The sequence below is a fragment of the Bos grunniens genome, chromosome 3 (assembly GCF_055505025.1).
Source record: "Bos grunniens cultivar Pamir isolate PY7600 chromosome 3, Bosgru_T2T1.0, whole genome shotgun sequence".
Taxonomy (NCBI): Eukaryota; Metazoa; Chordata; class Mammalia; order Artiodactyla; family Bovidae; genus Bos; species Bos grunniens.
The window spans coordinates 73,003,304-73,023,542 of NC_141167.1; the positions used below are offsets into that span (position 1 = coordinate 73,003,304).

Below are 20,239 nucleotides of genomic sequence, written 5' to 3' on the forward strand. Positions count from 1 at the left end.
CAGAATGGGTGGGGAGCAGGTGTTTCTTTGGTAGGATTTTTATTTGTTTGGTCTGGTGAATATCTCATTTTTTATCGTCATGTGTTCATTTACAGATGACTTACAGTTTGTTAATAGAGACTTTTAAAACACTTTTACATGTTAGGGCTGCTGCTGCTGCTGCTAAGTCGCTTCAGTCGTGTCCGACTCTGTGCGACCCCATAGACGGCAGCCCACCAGGCTCTGCCGTCCCTGGGATTCTCCAGGCAAGAACACTGGAGTGGGTTGCCATTGCCTTCTCCATTGTGTGAAAGTGAAAAGTGAAAGTGAAGTCGCTCAGTCGCGTCCAACTCGTAGCGACCCCATGGACTGCAGCCTATCAGGCTCCTCCATCCATGGGATTTTCAAGGCAAGAGTACTGGAGTGGCTTGCCATTGCCTTCTCCGATGTTAGGGCTACTGATAGATAAATTGATAAATAAGTACTTCTGTAATTGGAAAGAATATGAAAACACAGTGCAGATTACAGTTAAATGTACTCTTGAAAACTTGAGAACACATGTCACACCTTGGTTGGAATAGACACCAAATATCATACTGTTGTGGTGTGAATGTTTGTGACTCCCCCACCAAAATTCTTGTGTTGAAATCCTAACCATCAAAGTGGTGGTAATAGTAGGTGGAGTCTTTAGGGGTAATTAGGTCATGAGGGTTGATCCCTCATGAATGGGATTAGTACGCTTTTAAAAGAGATACCACAGAGCTTCCTCGCCCCTTCCATCACATGAACTCTGTGACCTAGAAGAGGGCCCTTCTCCAATCATGCTGGTACCCTGATATCACACTTCTCACCCCCCAGAACTGTGGGCAATAAACATATGGTATTTTAAAGTCTCTCAGTCTGTAGTGTTTTGTGATAGCAGCACAAATAGACTAAGGCACATGCTCAATATTAGTTTGTTTTGTAGTGTTGGTACTCTTATTTTGGATGTTTGGAGGTGAGGATCCTTTTGCAGTCAGTATGTGTTCATGCTATAACACTGCTGCTGCTAAGTCGCTTCAGTCATGTCCGACTCTGTGCGACCCCAGAGACAGCAGCCCACCAGGCTCCCCCATCCCTGGGATTCCCCAGGTAAGAACACTGGAATGGGTTACCATTTCCTTCTCCAATGCATGAAAGTGAAAAGTGAAAGAGAAGTTGCTCAGTCGTGTCCGACTCTTAGCGACCCCATGGACTGCAGCCTACCAGGCTCCTCCGCCCATTGGATTTTCCAGGCAAGAGGACTGGAGTGGGTTGCCATTGCCTTCTGCGCTATAACACTAAGGTTGTCAATTTAGAAAATTCTTATTTCCAGTGTTCTGATTGTACTGGCAAAATGAGGGACCTGTAACTTTGCATTTTACAATGCAAAGCACATGTAAGAATATGAATGTCTGTTGTTATCATTATTATATTTCATAGACATTTGTTGAGTGCATCCTGTGTGGCATGGCACTGTGTTAGATAAGAGGACACCATGGTGGGGGGAAATGTTCATGTTTCCCACCCTCATGGGGCTCATATTCCACTGGGAGAGATGTTCATTTAAATTGCATCTGTAAAAGAGAGGGATGTGATGCCATGCAAGCAGACAAGGGGGGGTTTGCTCCAACAAGGCTTCCCTGAGGAAGTGAGGATTGACCTGAGCCTTATTGTGGCAGTGGAGGGGCAGGGTGGGAGTGGGAAGGTAGGCTATGCAGAGGCCTTGAGGCTGGAGGGAACATGGCATCTTTAAGGGACAGAAAGAAGGCCACGTCGGCTGAGGAGGGAAGCAAGTGAGGGTAAGTGCCTCTTGAAGCTGGGGAGAGCAGAGCCCTCATCAGAGGACTGGGTGCCCAGTGAATGTTTTAGGTTGGGGGTATGTGAGGAAGTGTATGAACAGAGACAGCTTTTAAAACTAATTCCCCTGGGGTCCTCCAATCTGTCTTCCACCCTAAGGAGACCAATTTGGAGACAGTCCAGAAAAGTGGTGATAACAGGTTGAGAAAAATGGGTGTTTGTGAAAGTTATTTAGGAAGGGAAAGGATATGGTGGCTTAGTAGGATGGTGTGGAAATCAAGTTATCAGGGATGATTCCTAGGTTTCTGGCTGTCAAATGGGAATGTATGGTGGTACCATTCACAGAAGAAATGAAGAACCTAGAGGAGGAGCAAGTTTGGAGATCAGGCCCTGAGTGGGGTTTGAAAAGCTCTGTGGTATTAACAGCCAGGCAGTTATGTCAGGAGCTCAGAGGGCGACCTAGGGTGGAGTTTAAACTTGAGGTTTTTCTGCATATAAGTGGTAACCAAAGCCGCAGGTATAGGTGAAATCAAGTAGAAGAGAGGCAGGGACTGAAACTTAGGGGATTCTATTACTTAGTTTCTGGGCAGAAGAAGTGTGGTGTCTAAAAACAGGGAAGGAGAAAGTGTTTCAAGGAGAAAGTGGCCCATAGCGTCTAATGCTGCAGAGGTGTCAGGGGAAACAGAGGCCACACGCAGAAGCCGTTGCTGATGTTAGCAGAACTGTTTCAGGGGAGTAACGAGGGTGGGAACGAGAACGAAGAGTAGAGAGTTGAGGAATGGCGATATTTACAAACCTTTCTAGAACTTTGTCCTTAGGAAGAGGAAAGGGGAAAGGTTAAGAGATTACACTGGAAAAGAGGAGAATGAAGAAGAGGTGGTGGGTTTATTGAGTTTGTTTTTTTCTGGGAACTTGAGCCTGTTTAAAAACCAATAGCAGGGGCTTTTTTCCCTGGGGGTCTAGGTGTTAAGCCTCTGCCTGCCAATGCAGGGAACACGAGTGCAATCCCTGGTCCAGGAAGATCCCACATGCTGTGGAGCAGCTAAACCCATGTGCTGCGACTATTGAACCCCATGCACCTAGACCCTATGTTCTACAAGAAGCCACTGCAATGAGAAGCCCACACACCACAGCTAGAGAGAGCCCCTAGGCAGCAATGACCACCCAGTGCAGCCAAAAATAAGTAACTAGCTAAATAAAATAAAATCTTTTTTAAGAAACCAATAGTTGAAGAGAGAATAGAGGATAATGGGAAAAAAAGTTTCCCAAGAAGACCAGAGAGGATGGCCTCACTTGTACAGGTGAGAGAGGTGGCCTTGAGAAGGGAGGAGAGATGGGTAGTTTGAATGGTTGATGTTTGGCCAAAAAGTTCATTCAGGTTTTTCCATAAGATGCTGTGGGAAAACCTGAATGACATTTTTCGCCAACCCAGCGTGACAACATACTTTTTATATGTTGTCTTCTATTCTTCTGTGAAGTAGGATGGGTATTTGTTGAAAATGAGGCTGTATGGCTGGAGGTTTGAAAAGAGGAGGGGCAGTTTGGAAAATTAATTGTGCATAAAAGGATTGGTTGGCAAGGGCAATGCATTGGAAGGGCAGAGCAGGATGGAGAGCTGTTTGATCTCTCTGTAGTTTCACACTCACCAGCCTCAGTCTTCTCTGTTATATGACTTTTTCCAACAGTGCTCTGATTGTTTGGGGCTTGTCACTGTGTAAATTGTTGGACATATCCACCGTTGGAGTTTTGCCGGCTCTTGGCAATAGAAAGGGAATGTGGGATGTTAGAAAGACTTATTGAAATGATGGGCTCTAGGATCTAAGCCGATTAAAGAGGGGCATAAACAGAGGAAAGGGCTAATGGATTGAGGAACAGCTGAGAGGTCAATGACCTTGAGAATGTTGTCATACTAAGCACACTTGAAGGAAAGTTCAACAAAGAATTCTTGAAATATTATTTTGGAGGCAGAAAAGTGATGGATAAGAGATGACAAACAAATGAGTGAAGTCCCATTCCAAATGAAGATTAAGAGACATACTGTATATCACAGGGAACTCTGCTCAATGTTATGTGGCAGCCTGGATTGCAGGGGAGTTTGGGGGAGAATGGATACATGTGTACGTATGGCTGAGTTGCTGTTGTACACCTGAAACTATCACAACATTGTCAATCAGCTGTACTCAAACACAAAATAAGAGGTTGAAAGAAAAGATTAAGGGATTGAGTTGTTAAGGAAACTGGGTCTTCTACATAGGAAGTCACTCAGGATGATGGTGGGGTTTCCCAGGTGGCTGAGTGGTAAAGAACCCACCTGCCAATGCAGGAGACTGAAGAAACATGGGTTCCATCCCTGGGTCGGGAAGATCCCCTGCAGCAGGAAATGGCAACCCACTCCAGTGTTCTTGCCTGGAAAATCCCATGGACAGAGGAGCCTGGAAGGCTGCAATCTGTAGGGTTGCAAAGAGTCAGACTGAATGACTAAGCATGCATACACACCGGATGATGGCAGGGCTTGAGGATGTAAGTGAACCAGGACCAAAGTTTTTGAATGGGGGGAAATGTTCAGGAGGTTGGAATATGATATCACTACGGAGTGGGAGAGAGTGTGAATGGAAGGACCTAACACCCTGGTTGTCTGTGGGAGGTGAGAGAAGGGAGGAGAGAGGCTTGAAGTGAACCATGAGGAGTAAAGAGGATGTGGGGTCACTCCTGACCCTGATGGATGAGGGCCTGGGCCAGCTGAAAGGATGCAGAAGAAGACGGTGTCTTCAGAGCAGGCAGAGGAGAGGCCATTGAGAGAGCACTGTTTTCTGGGTGTAGGCCTTCACTTTCAGGGGGCTTGTGGAAGCATGTGGGAGGTGGAGGGGCGATGGGCTGGGTCAGGTGACCAGAAGGAACATTGGAGCATGACAGTGGATAGTCCAGTGGAGGCTAGATTTCTACAGTGGGGCCTCCTGCGTTTTGAGTGTTGACTAATGTAAAGGGGATGAGTTAGAGAAAAGAGCCCAGTGGTCAGAAACTGGTCTTATTTCCCTTGGCTGGAGTGATGACAGACCCAGGAGATGGACAGTAGTGGAAGCGTAAACAGTACTCTAGTGTGCAGCACATGCCAAGTACTGTTCTAAGCACCGAGCGTTCCGTGGTTTATTCCCCATGTCAGATTAATCCTGTCCTTATCTCCACTTTCCAGATGAAGACACTGAAATGCAGGTAAGGCAAGGCAAGTGACTCGTCCCAGGTCGCACAGCCAACAAGTGGTGGAAGTGAGGCTCAGACTCAAGTCTGTGACAGGACCTGTGTGCTTCCCACCGGGTAGTACATGACTGCTGTTTTTTTATGCACGTAATTTTGATTTTGTAAAACATAAGTGATAGACTGTTGAGAAGCTAATACAAAATTAACCTTTTAGATGCCAATTCAGTCCTAGAATTCCAGAATCTTACTTTTAAGTTCTTTAAAATTTAGGCTTGTGAACCAACCTTGTGGTCATTTTACCATTTCCATGATGATATTTGTGTATGTGTTCAGTCATGTCTGACTCCTTGTGACCCCATGGACTACAGCCCGCCAGGCTACTCTGTCCATGAAATTTTCCAGGAAAAATACTGGAGTGGGTTGCCATTTCCTTCTCCAGGGGACCTTCCCAACCCAGGGATTGAACCCACGTCTCTTGCGTCTCCTGCATTGCACTTACCACTATGGCACCTGATGGATGCTTGGGTACTTCTAAATTGTTAGAAGATGCTTCCTTCAGTTAAGGTGAGCTCGTCCCTTTCTGTAATTTTTGCACATATGGGTCATCTGGAGTAGCGCAGAGTAAGTTCTCTCTTTTACTTTTCTATGTGACACTTCTTTAGATGTTCGCAGAATGCCCTTCAGTCCTCTCTAAATAATCTTGTTTCTAAGCTGACATCTCTCAGCCCTTCAACTCTTTATAATATGATATGTTTTCTAAAAATCACATCTTAGTTACACTGCTCTAAAGGTACTTTGATATGTTGTTAATTCAGAGTAAAATAGGGCTGATATTTCTTGATCTAACTCTCTGATTATAAATGGTTCTAAAGTTTGTTTTTGTTATTAGTGTCTTCATTACATTATTATTTCTCATTGGTTTGTGCAAGTTAAAATGGTAAGATTTCCTCCATGTGTATTTGTGTGTATTATGTCACTATTATTCTAAGTCCTATACTTGGGTATTACCTTTTAAAAATGTATTCCTGTTTTTCTGATTGGGATTATTATTTCAGCTTCTGAAGATAATTTTGAAACCAGAATCTGTTAACTAATTATATTAGCTATCTTTCCCAGCTCTGTGTTATAAGCAGAGTGAGTAAACATATAAATATTTATAAAATATTTCTGAAAGAGATCAAAAAGAGAGAACCTTATGTGATAGCAGGAGATATTTCTCAAGTCTCCTTCAGATCACTGAACTTCATGCTGGTTCTAGTTTTGCAACTAACTCTGGAATTACTTGTTAATCAGCCACAATTTTTGTGTTGTTCATAAGGCTCTCAAGAAAAATTGTCAGAACTTCCCTGGAATCACGTTGCTATTCATTTGGTATTCTTCAGTCTCCCAGGACTTGGCAGTTAACTGTGGGAGTAAGAGATAAGGAGTCCGGGATGAGAGAGCTGCTCTAGATTGAAGGTGGAGAGGTGTCATGGTTGATAATGTCCTTCTCTGAGATCTGGAACCCTGGGGGAAGGACTGGAATGGGTTTAAGTTCTGCTTTGGGCCATGTAGATGCTGGGGGTCTCCAGGATGCTCCTATGGAGCCATTGAGAGGATAGCTGACCATCCAGGACTGGTTCCTTGGGAGATAGTGGGGTTTGGTTGTACACAGTGTAAGCCATGTTGAAAGTGTGGGGCATACACCCCTGCAGAATCCATAGTGTGCAGAGAAGAGCTTCTGGGTTGGGGTGAGGGGAGGTGGTAAACATTGCCATCATCAGAAGTTCACACTTGAGAGCCTACATTTTTTGGTGAATTGGGAAGAAACCTCATCTATTGCAAGACAGGGAGAACAGGAGGTTTGAGAGCAATCAATGTTTGGAATCAGTGTGGGAAATAGGAAAGGGAACTTACTAGAAATGGGAAAAGGACTGCTAAGCATGTGTAGAATGTTCTTCCCAGCTTCCTCCTTCCTTGTTGCCCTTAAAGACAACCACACAAGGCCTTTCCCCCTGGTTTTAAGGATTTTTACTGCTAATCAGTACAGCAGTGGTTTTATCTGGAAGTTGTATCAGAGAATGAAGGAGTGTGGTATGTATGTGTATTACAGATTGGAGGTGACATTGGTGATTCCAGCATACTCCCTAAGGAATTCTTTGTGTTACAGTGGGATAACGAACATGGGGAATTGAGAGCAGCTGTTGCATTTCCAGGTAGTTCGTTCTAGAGTCAGCTGGTGTAACTGAATCTTTTTGGGCTTCAGCCTTAAAGCGTCTTGTTGGGATTTTAGTAGAAGAGAAGATATTCTCTTGGTTTACCCTGAGTACCACTGGATATCTCCTCACTGTTTACATATCACATCTGCTGGGTATTTATTCCCTGGAAAGCAAAGAGTGCCCCCTGAGCACCATGCATTTACCTCTTTGTGTGGGGATGATCAGTCTGTTGCTTACCTGCTGGCCCATGAGCATGTCTCCCATTTTGTATTTGGAGTTGCATCACAGTGCCTGGCGCAGAGTGGACTCATAACAGGTGTTGGGTGAACTGTTGGCCAAAGACTGAATCAGCCTGGCCAAGATGTTTCTAGTGGTCCTGCCTCTGGGAGTCCTCTTCCTGGAATTCTCACAAGTTGATGGTTGAGAGGCCTTCTCCAAACCTTTTCATGGTTTTCTCTACCAAGAAACCAACTTGAATTAAAATTTATGGAACTATCTTAGGAGAAAAAGTACAAAGATCTCTGTATCCAGGAAGCCTCTGGAAGAGTTTCTTTGGTGTCCATAATTCCTGTGAAGCAAGATGGGCTAATTAAAGTTCATGTCTAGACACGCCTCTTGTAAATTGCCACAGAAATATTTCCTGTTCTAGGATAGCTTGTTGCTCTGTTATAGGATAGCTCTGTTCTACCAGCTATTTGCCACATGTAAAGGTGTAGGAACCACGTCTAATACTTTTCTGCTTTTACTGTGTGTTCCTCTACTGAATAACCACTGAACTCTAAAAGGTCTTTAATCTGTGTCAGTGATGAGCATTATTTGGTTTTATCCATTTTTACCATTTTCTTGCCAGATTCAGTGAATGAACAGAGACAGTTGCTTCCTACTGGAAACGCTGGTTTCCTGGGGAATTTTTTTAAATTCCTTAAATTAGTCCTTGACTTGGCATGACTGATGAAGCAAGCAACTGCTTAATAAGAAGCAAAGCTGGGAGTTGAACAATTTAATTAGCTTCTGTCTTTGAGCCTTTAATGGAAGCCATAACTTGATTATGTGGAGCTTTTTAGTTTTAAAAGTGGAACATTTTTGCAAAGGGAGAGTCTGAACATGTTCCCTAAAAACCCTAGTTAACCAAACGTCTGTTGAAAATATATGATATCCAGTATAGAAAAATAGCAAAAACTTAATAAAAAGTAACTTTTTTTTAAGGAATGAGGAATTTTTTTTAATGGTGAATTGTTTGAGTGATTTTTTTAATGTTACTTAAATTAACAATTCATAAAATGGATAATGTTACATGACGCCTTCTATGTTTTATAACTTTTAGCAAACACTCATGAAATAAATGCTCATTGTATACATTAAATTTTAACTGAAGTAAGTAAGCAGCTCTTGCCTAGCCACCCTCCAGAACCTCCAGGGAACACACAAAACCCTTAAGGACAAATCTTCACATTTAAGATTAGAGTTTCCGCTAGCTTCTTGTTCCTGGTTTCATTGTCTTTGTTTTTCTGCCCACCACATAGAAGAAAAGCTATGACCAACCTAGACAACATATTAAAAGGCAGAGACATTACTTTGCTGACAAAGGTCCATCTAGTCAAAGCTATGGTTTTTCCGGTAGTCATGTATGGATGTGAAAGTTGGACTATAAAGACAGCTGAGCGCTGAAGAATTGATGCTTTCGAACTGTGGTGTTGCAGAAGACCCTTGAGAGTCTCTTGGGCTGCAAGGAGACCAAACCAGTCAATCCTAAAGGAAATTAGTCCTGAATATTCACTGGAAGGACTGATGCTGAAGCAGAAACTCCAATACTTTAGCCACCTGATGCGAAGAACTGACTCATTGGAAAAGACCCTGATGTTGGGAAAGATTGAAGAAGGGTATGACAGAAGATGAGATGGTTGAATGGCATCATGGACTGGATGGACATGAATTTGAGCAAGCTCTGGGAGTTGGTGATGGACAGGGAGCCTGGTGTGCTGCAGTCCATGGGGTTGCAAAGAGTCAGACACAACTCAATGACTAAACTGATCTGCCCACATGGGATCCATATCCTTACTTGCTTGAATCTTAGAAAAACATTTTCCTTTTCATATCTCACTTAGCAAATTATGATGACATTAATTTATGTATGCAACTTACTTTTATGTATTATTTGATTAATATCAGAGAAGGCAATGGCACCCCACTCCAGTATTCTTGCCTGGAAAATCCCATGGACGGAGGAGCCTTGTAGGCTGCAGTCCATGGGGTCGCAAAGAGTCAGACACGACTGAGTGACTTCATTCTCACTTTTCACTTTCATGCATTGGAGAAGGAAATGGCAACCCACTCCAGTGTTCTTGCCTGGAGAATTCCAGGGATGGCGGAGCCTGGTGGTCTGCCGTCTATGGGTTCGCACAGAGTCGGACACGACTGAAGCGACTTAGCAAACTGAGGCTAAAAGACCAAGATAAATTAAAACTAAAAAGTTTAATACCCAATAAACATTTCTTGAATTAAAAAAATTAAATGAGGAATGAAGTTAATGGAATTTCACAGAGAAGAATTGTGATATCATTATTTTTACTGTGCACACAGGCCAGAAAAAAAGAATGAGGAAGGAATTCATTACAGACACATGAATTCAGTCAGAAGGGGCCCTGTGGGAGACCAATTCTTATTATGATATCCTGGTTGGAAGGGAATGAAGTAGGGTTATTGCCAGTGTAGTCAATGACTTGATTTTTCTCTAGTGAATTGGCTTCAGTAGGTGACTTTATTTCTTTACATTATGCAGCTGGAAATGTGTATTGATTCATTTCCTTTTCATTTGAGGGTCAGCTCTATCAAAGATGGAGTCATAGAAATGCTGTATTTGCTGAATATGAGCAAATGATTTATTGTCCTTTTTTGGTCTGAATGTTCCTAAGATTTTTAGGAGCCAAATAAAGTTGAGCTCAATGAGATAGAAAATATACTTTGAATGTATATATATGCATATTACTATTCTTTCAGTAATTCTGTCCCTAAAACCTGGAGCGTTTTTATAAAAATGTTTTATTTTAGAGATAAAAAACCATAGAGGATTTTTGGTTCAAGGATATGTGTGGTTGAAAATATTTTTTTTTAGGTTAAATACTATTTTAAGCAAAAACAATGGTATGATTATTTTCCAAGGTGGTATTATTCTTCTTAAGACTTTAAATGTTTGTCCCATGGTACAGTTATTTTTTATTAGATGATTGTGTTTTGTTTTACTATTGCAGATAATGTTCTATTCTTATTTTTGGTATAATTTTTTCTTAGAAATTATCTAACCAACTTTCTCATTTTATAGATGAGGTAGCTGAGGCATAGAGAAATCAGGTGATTTGTTCTTGGTTTAATTAAAAATATTACTAAAATAATATCTTCAATTACAGTATTTGAAACTCCCTCATAATGTTAAACTCTAGACTTAGATAATTTTGAATACAATGGTGTTAAATTTATCTCCTGACATTTATAATACCGAGATCTTTAAGACAATAGATTTTTCCCTCTTTTAGGTACAAATATGAGATACCAGGACAGATAGCTGGTGAAGGTTTGAATTCATACAATTTCCTTATACTCTTACGTTTGTGCTAAAGTAAATTGCAAAAAAATACAACCACATACTCTTTTAAAATTAAAAAAATAATTTGGGTGTGTTACAAGCAATTTAAAGGAATTTATAGCCATCATTTCTTTTAACAGGTTGAAGAAATATGGATACCAACACCATACTGCTCATCAGCACTTGTTTTGCCAGCTTTTTCACCTTTCAGATTATTTTCCACGTTGTAAGTTATTGGTTTTCAGCAAAGATTTCTCCAGGTTTTAATAACCTCAACTTCAAAAAGAAGATTGAATGGAACTCAAGGTAAAGCATATATGAAAATGTAATTGATTAAAAAAACAGTCTTATGAAACAAAATTACACATTTTAAATATTTCCAAAAATTCTTTTTCACTTAGTGTTTAACAAAATCTTAGGTCAAATTTTTTGTTTGACATTAGAAGTAAAAGGAAAGAAAAGTGGATAGATCTTATACAAGAAACAGTTTTAAATTCTTATTCTGAAAGATGTTAGGGAAAGTTTAACTCACTAGGGAAGTGGTAAGTAGGCTGTGGCTAACTGTGCTGGAAGGCACTGTTTTGCATTCTCCTCTGAAATATTTATGATAACAAATACATGTTCTCTGGAAACGGTAACGAAAGTAATAGTAGTTGGGACTGTGAGTAGCCTATATATAGTATTGGCTGGTTTAGCCCAACCTAAGGCATTAAACACTACATACCAGAGAACCTGGTATACAGTTAGAACATCTGTGTCTCTCTTTTAATGAACTTTTCATTATAGTTCAGAGCCCTCCAGAATCTATTCTTTTGTTATGTAATTTTAAAGTAAAACTTGCTTATAAAAATGTTTTTTAACAAAAAAGTAAGAGGAAAACAAGACATCGAAGGATGTAGAAATCTACCAGTTTTAGTTAGTTGGTTTGCAAATTGTTTGTGTATATGCAACTTGTTAATCTCTCGTAGAGTTTCAAGCGGGAAACGACTTTGATGACTGGCTCACTTGCTTTAGAGCATTTCAGATGCCCAAAGACCTCTGTGCATTTGCAAACCTCAGTGAATTAGAGCAGCTATGGGATACTTCTTATTGTTCCTATTTAGTTGAAGTTAATGCTAACTAGGAAATGAATTCAGCAGATCTCCAACATTGCTATAATTATTTTTCATTGAAATTTCCTTTTACAATTAAAAACTTCTGCCAAAGTCTATTTATTTGAGAGTGGCCTTACAGGACCTGAAATGCCCCATCTTTGTTTGGGCCAAATTGTTTTGCAGGCATGCACTTTTATAACTCAGACTGGGAATAAGGCTAGTTGTTTTTCTCTGCATCTTACACTGATTGGTCTTGTTCATACATGTTACGGCTCTTCTCCCCAAAAGTTAGAACTATTTCTCCACATATTTTTGAAAAACAAGAGGTATGATTCTTTTGTCTAAAGAATAGCACTGAAATGTTGTTCAAATGTAGGACACAAAAGACACCATTATTTTGTAAAACCATTTCTAATGTGAAGATAGAATGGAAAAGAAAAGGATAAGAGATGGGGGGAAGGGGGCAAAAGATAGTGGGAAAGAAAAGGAAAGCAACATATAGGAGGACATACATTTTCTGTGATTAAATTTTGAACTATTTTCATTTTATCTTCAACATGGTTAGGGTGAGTAAACGCATTTGAATCTTGGGGAGCTGTAAGCCAAAGAAATAGGGAGGTTTCAGATAGATTGAAGCAAAGATAAAAAAGAAATAAAATAATGAAATGGAAAAATACTTAGCATTATTCAGTCTTATCACTGCCATTCTATGAGACATGGAATCACTGTTTGGGAAACTGAGTTCCTATTTGAAAAAAAAATCTGGAATTATCTAAGATGCATTATGCTATTCAAATGGTATTCTTTCTTCACTCCTGTTTCCCACTCCACCTTAATTTACATGGGACTCAAGCTGTAAGGTGGAGAATGCAAAGAAAGAAAAACAGTAGGTTGCTTTCTGAGTATGTGTATATATATACATGTATATATATATGTGTGTGTATATATACGTGTATATATATATATATATCTTGAAAGACTTCACAGGTGGCGCTAGTGGTAAAGAACCTGCCTGTCAGTGCAGGAGACATAAGGCACATGGGTTCAATCCCTGGGTTGAGAAGGTCCCCTGGAGGAGGGCATGGTAACACACTCTAGTATTCTTCCCTGGATAATCCCATGGACAGAGGAGCCTGGCAGGGTACAATCTGTAGGCAGAAAAACTCTCCATAAAATTCACACCTGAGAGATAACAGTTTAATTAATTATAAGCGAGAAAATCTTATACATAATTGTTGCTTTTTCTACAAAGATGCATACTTATTGATATTATTTATATTTTATAATTAAATGAATTCATTATTTCCGCTTGCTTTCCTATGACATGAAAAGTCCTGTTATGCTGAAATATTCCTAACTTTTAAATCTTCGTCTTTAAAATATAACTCTTCTGTCTGATGGAGCTATATCATTTCTATTGGTTATACTCATACTACTTGTGAGTGATTACATCAGTAACTTTAAATTGCTATTCTAAAATGGTCATTATTTCCTTAAAGAAAAAACCCACAAACATTTCTTTTTAAATTTCTTTGAAAAAATTTAAGTATTTTATTTTGGGTAGCATCTTGTTTTTTTTTTTTTTTTTTTAAGACCTTGAGGAATCTACATTCTGCTTTGCCAGGAATCTGGTTTTAAAGAATGAAATATGAAATTCTTACTAATAGAAGTTTCATAAGGTATAGGCTTTTAATACAGAATAGCATATAAGCATAGGGTGTTTGTTTCTTCTGTTCATTGTAGTGGGAGCTATTTGATCCAAGTACCATGTAACTTTTCTCTCATGAATTATATGTCATTTCCATCAGTTGAGGGCTTGCAATTCTTCCCTTTTACCATGAAACATCTCAACAGAGAAGAGAATCTAAGGCCTGAGTATCAGGAACAAAAATTTAGATTTTTTTTCAAAAGGGAACTTTTTGATACAGTTACCAGGCACTACCATGGGTTAGTAAGAAGTTATGCTTTTTCCTTTAGTAGAATTTTTGAATGTCAACAGAAAACTGGTTGTATGATTATTTAGATGGAGTGCCTTACTTGACATCAAGGAACTTACATTTTTATCTTGCTATGTTCAAGTGGAATACAAATACTTGATGTGAAGATTCCAGACTTGTAAACCAGGTTAATTGGGTTAATTATCACATTTCAAAATGATATTTTGGTATTACAGAGGACTCAATACCTTTAACTTAGTGAGACTCTTCAAGCATTTAAAATATGATTTGATTAATTTGATATTCTTGCTAAGGATCACATCATTTATTAGATCAACTATATTGATTTTTCAAATTGCAGTGAAATTTTTTCATATCAACTTTTATATTGGTTGATATATTTCACTTTGAAAGATTTGGGGTCATACTGTAGAGAGATTCATTGCACACCATTAATTTCTACTCCTGACACCTGTGCTGCACTCAGTCATCCAGCTCCTTATGATCCCATGGACTGTAGCCCACCAGACTCCTCTGTCAATGGGCTTTTCCAGGCAAAAATACTGGGGTGGATCACTGTTTCCTACTCCTGGGGATCTTCCCTACCCAGGGATCCAACCACATCTCTTCTGTCTTCTGCATTGACAGGTGGATTCTTTACCACTGCAATTAATTTCTAAAAACTTTACTATTCCTCTCATCTTTTATTCTAATGAAGAGAAGAGAAACTTCACTACTCATAAATGTTTTTGTTTTGTAAGTAAGTATATAGTGTCCTGTATACAGTTCTGTAAGTAGGGTATCTTAGAGCTTGGTTAAGTCATTAAATGTTTAACAAGATACGTTCAAAGAAATTGATGTTTTTCAGCTAAATGCTATTCTTTCTATAAAGAAAATTTGATCTGGATCCTGTGAACATTTTGTTTTCATTTGGGCATTTCTTTTAAAAAGATTCTTCTGAATGAATTCATAGCCCTCCACTTTCATAACAGTGATAAAGAGACACTAATAATCAATAGCTGCTGTAGCTATCTCACATATTGCTTAAAAGAATCAAGTACAATAATGTGTATATTAAAACTCCAAGGGAATCTCCAAGGGAATACATTTTCACTTCATAATCCATTCCAATTCTGACCCATGGTTGTAGAGTTCATTAAGGCTAGTAGATTTGAAAGTCCTTCAGGACTGATTGGAGCAGGAAACTACTCTCTCAGTGATGGTGCTGGGGATGAAGCAGGGTGCAGGATGGTGTGCTTACCAATTGCCACCTCTTTGCACAAGACTGTCAACTGTATCATTAGCTATTCTTCCCCTTTAGACCCTTTAACCAATAAGTGGTTCATCAATAGTCTAGAAGGAAATTGTAGACCTAGGCATCCTTCTTGTTATCGATTCTAAAGTAAAGTTATGGCCCTTGGATTTCTAAATAGCCATTTTGTATTATACTCTCTGATGTACTGCAATCCTATATTTAAATGCTTCCAGATTTAACTTCTTCAGAGTGTTAAATGTCTTGCCAGAATTAGTTAAAATTCATTGCACAGAATCTAAAATCTTTGTGTGTATTTCATCTCATTTCAGGGTGGTATCTACGTGTCATTCTTTGGTGGTTGGGCTTGTTGGCTTGTACATTTTCTTGTTTGACGAGGCTGGTATTGCTGATCCACTTTGGTAAGCTGTTTCTTTCTAATATCATCAATTTGATTTATGTTTTGATATTAATTATTAATAAGAACATCTCTTTACTGTAAAACAGAAAGCATATTGATGGTGTATGGTTTATTTAAATGCTTGTGTTCAGACTTGTTTCAGCAAGGTGCATTAGAATGATTTATTTTAGATTTGAATACAAATAATGAGGGCCATTTTGCATTAGTGTTGCAATTGCCATCCAAAACAGAATATGATAATTATGTAAACATGTATACTGTATGAGTGAAATCAAGTTATTATAACCACTGTTTTGAGCAAAAATGAGTTGTTATTGAGATAGAATAGTCAACTTGGATAAACAGCACTTTGTCTTCAAATTTATGTTTGACCCATCCTTCAATTTCAAAGATAGAAAAATGAGAATTATAGATGTCCTTGTGAAAGGAGTTTAATACCGCATGAAATAATTTAAAGCAAGAATAGTAACTGTGTTCAGCCATAATAGGATTATTTGTAAAGTGTTCTTTTTGGAGAATTTAAATATCTTTCCAGTGGCAGAAATTTTACAAACTGTAATTCCTGGCACTATATGAGAAGCTTTAGTTCAGCTTAGTTTGAGAGACTGTGTTTTGAGAGGGCACTGGACAAAGATGTGATAGTCATGGCCTCTGAGGGATGTGGGGTGATTTAACCAGGTCTTTTGATTGTTTCTATTTGACTGAAATGATGTTGTTTTTTATTCACAAATATGAAGTTATGCTAATCAGAATTACACCAGTTTTGGTAAATTTTCATTGAGAAGATCTTTTTCAAAGTGAATTAATTTAGTGAATTTAATTCTTTGACCAGGTTTTAATGCAATCTATCTAAACAATTGCTACTTTTTTCCCATATTTTACCAACACGATTGTCAATAGAACCAGTTCTTTTGTGAAGTAAATTTTATAACACAGATTTGATTCATTGACCAATTTGTCCTGAACAAATTTTTACCTATTATACGTTTTGATATTTTAGCATTTTATTGGTACTGTAGTTTATTCCAGGTCTAATTTTCCTGGATCATATTTACAAATGAAAATTTGTAAAGAAGACATAACTTCTACTAAATATTTCCATTTGTAGTTTAGCTGTTATCAGTTTTACTTAATGTTCATTTTACCAGTAATTCATCTTATAAGTCAGATAAAGGACTGATAATTTGTATTTGTTCTTGGAACCAAGGTTAGGGCAAAAGGGTTGAAATAACAGGATTAAATTGTCCTGTTCTGACCATTTTCTAATGTATGCATGCCCAGTTGCTCAGTCATGTCTGACTCTTTGTGACTCCATGGACTATAGCCTGCCAAGCTCCTCTGTTTGTGAAATTTTTTCGGGCAAGAATATTGGAGTGGGTTGCCATTTCCTCCTCCAAGGGATCTTCCCAATCCAGGGATCGAACCCACGAATCCTGCATTGGCAGGTGGATTCTTTACACTAGCACCACCTGAGAAGCCTTTCTAATATGTGCTAATAGGGAAATCTCTCCAGTCCTCAGAAAAGTGAGAATGCTAATAGTATGCAATATATTGTCTGTATATCAGGGCAGGCTAGATTATTTCTTGAGCCTGTTAAGCCTCTGATTCAAAATAGGAATCAAAACAACAACCAGCATCTGGAACTGCATTTTAGTCCTTTCAAAAACAAATCATACAAGAACATACTTATAAAATGTTGTTTATTTTCATAAAACTTTTGGCTAATAAGTATAAGAAATTATGATCATTGCAATTAGAAGTATTATCATAGCTAACATTAATACCTTGTGCAAATGATAGGTTACTATTTGCTACCTATAGAAAGCATTTATATTTAAATCTCAATAGAAAAATTAGTAGCTGTCATCTATAACCATGTGCTAAAAAAAGAAACCTTTTTTTTTTTTTAATATTTATAGGGGTGATACATCTCTTGGGAAAGTGAATGTTGCTATTGCTTCAGGCTATCTCGTTTCTGGTATGTGATATGTTGTTCATATCTGTCCATTTCTTTTTAAACTGCTTATGGAATTATGCAAAGAATACAGAGTCAATGCTTTAGGTTTGGTTATTTGAGAAGTAGCTTTTAGGACCCATACTGAGGGAAAAAAATGTCTGTTCTGATGATAGGATATGAAACATTTTTCATGGTGGCTCTGTAGTTCTCAAAGATTAGAGCTGTAGAGTGAGGCTTCAGTTAAACCTGGAGTATTTTTTTTTTTTTTTTAGACTAGTGATTGTCCCTGTTTGGACTAAAGTTGCTCAGGTGCAATGACCATGAAGCTAATGAAATCTAAGCCTGAGAGTCCTCATCTCACAGGCACTTGAGATGTGCTTCCATGGTCATAGTTTTGTGTTGTTTTGGTAAAATCTGCAAAAGTAAACTATTTTAGTTGTAATCAGTTAAGATCATGGAGTCTTTCTACTTCACATTTCCGTCTGTCATATTCCATCTCATGTTGGATGAGATTGGAGTAGTCTTTTACAAATGAGACAGAGGGGAAGTTAGATTGAGAATATGCCATTTAAACTGCTTTTTGAAAAGACATTTTGGACTGCCTCAATAAAACTAGAGAGAAATAACAGATCCCTGACTTGGACATTTAGGTAGGAAACACTGTTTTGTAATTTTTGAACTCAATAAACAGCTGAAATAAAATTGAAATAAAAATAATAGGGTATGAATCAAAAGTGATAAAGATGAGTGATGGTCTTAGAAAATGTTTGCCATCAAGAAGTGAATTGTAACCAAAAAATTAGATTAAACCCAAACACAGTAATTTATTAAAAGGAAAAGATATATTTGGGGTAGAAATAATAAATAAGCTATTGGATTATTTGATGGGCCAATTAAAAGAAGAGTGAATCATGTGGACACACTGGGAAAATGTTTGCCCATTTGGCACAAAATTCTGTCACTAACAAGGTTAACACAAAATTTATAATATGCTTCATACACTGGTTAATGACTGTTGTCAATTCAGAGAGTAGTTACCCAGGAAATCTTACACAAAAGGAACTTGAAAAAGGTTTACTCAAATAAGGTAATAATTCAAAACACTTAAAAATAAGGATTATGAACTGAAACAAAATTTTTATACCAAGCTGGATGAAAGTGAATTATTTTATTCTCTCTATAGAAAATATTATAAAGTCATTATCTTAATATAAATTGGTGATCAAAGAGTATACAGCTGAAATATAGGGAAAATGCATTTAGAGACGTATAAAGGGCAGTAAATTACTAACACTTTTCAATTTTCTTGGTTTCCACATTTAAGGTACTTTTTTTCTCTCCTGGAAATTTATAATTTGATAATTTCTTTCATCTTATGTATATAGTCACACCTAGTTTTGTGCTGGTAATTTTTATTTTTAGAAAAGAAGCTCTCCATGCTATAAGCTCCAAACCCTTAAAACCTGGTTTCCATCCATGATAGCCATTTGTTTCCATGTCTAAATTTCATGTTTAACCATTTGGTAAAGAAAATAGTTGTGTTCAAATTTTGAGAAATTTCTGTTTTGTTAAAGGAAACAATTTTCTGAATCACAGTGCTGATTTAGAATTTAAAGAAAATCAATGCCTTGAGCTCTTTTTAAAGATCTCTTTTTAATAGCTATAGGTATTTGTCCTTTTTTTTTTCTATTCTGAATTAATATTTAATCACATTCTTTGTTAATTTTTAAATTTTTTTGCTGAATTTGTGTTATAAATGAGTTGGTCATTTTATACCTTCTGGGACCATCTTAATCTCTGAGTTATATACTGATAAAAATCAGTAATTTAAGCTTATTTTACAGTTATTTTTATTCAATAATATTTTTGTTTTGTTTAACCCTGGAAACAAGTTATTCATTTATACTTTCAACAAATACATTATATAACTATATGCCAGGCACTGTGATGGACGCCCCACTTGGTGCTTATCCTAGAGGAGTCGCAGTAGTGTGAGGGAGATAGCCCCTGGAGGCACAGGCTTTGTGGTAAAAGGGTAGTTGATCTCCTGATGTATGAGGCAAGTGCTGAGGGCTCAGAGTGGACTGTGGTGAGCTGTCAGGAGAAAGAGTTAAATACATTTGAAAAATGATGAAGCTTTCTTCCTATGTAATATCTTACTTTTCCTTCTTACAGATTTGTTGATTCTCATTTGGTATTGGAAAGTGATTGGTGATAAGTATTTTGTAATTCACCATTGTACAGCGCTGTATGCATACCACTTTGTACTGGTGAGTGCTAGGATTTCCAGCAGTCTGACAAACAGACAACACGGAGTAATGACTCAAGGGTGACCATAAATCTAAACATACAATCCTTAATTTATAAAGGTCAACTCCAAATGCATTCAGGGATCATCTTGTGATGTTATCTTGTATATCAACAAAAATAATACCTTTACTTGTGTATTTGTATTAGTGTGTATATCTTTGGATTCTTAAACTTTGAAAAAGGCAAATGATCCCAATTTCTTGAATGTTCACTGAAAACCTTTAGGATCATATGGCTCTTAATGTTTGTCTTGATGTTTGTCTGTCTTTCTAGATGCGTTTATGTTTTAACAGCCAGAGCTACATATAGATTCCTATATAACCAGCTAAAATATTTCTTTTCTATTTAATCTCATGTATAATTCCATGTAAATGCATGAAGTGAAGTGAAGTGAAAGTCGCTCAGTCATGTCCAACTCTTTGTGACCCCATGGACTAAATAGTCCATGGAATTCTCCAGGGCAGAATACTGGAATGTGTAGCCTTTCCCTTCTCCAGG

General features: G+C 38.0%; 1 protein-coding gene across 16 annotated transcripts in view; it reads left to right on the forward strand.

The window, feature by feature from the left end:
- The window catches only part of TLCD4 (TLC domain containing 4), a 117,917-nt gene that overhangs the window by 59,950 nt on the left and 37,728 nt on the right, over positions 1–20,239 (forward strand). For 15 of the 16 annotated variants that reach the window (XM_086391355.1, XM_086391349.1, XM_086391348.1 and 12 more), the window contains 4 exons: positions 10,911–11,076; positions 15,386–15,475; positions 17,394–17,452; positions 19,607–19,701. In XM_086391355.1, the coding sequence (XP_086247481.1) occupies positions 10,922–11,076; positions 15,386–15,475; positions 17,394–17,452; positions 19,607–19,701 (399 nt within the window). In that variant the 5' untranslated portion in view covers positions 10,911–10,921. Of the gene's footprint in view, positions 1–10,910; positions 11,077–15,385; positions 15,476–17,393; positions 17,453–19,606; positions 19,702–20,239 lie in introns of those variants that run through there. The other variant, XM_086391357.1, reaches the window with a different exon arrangement.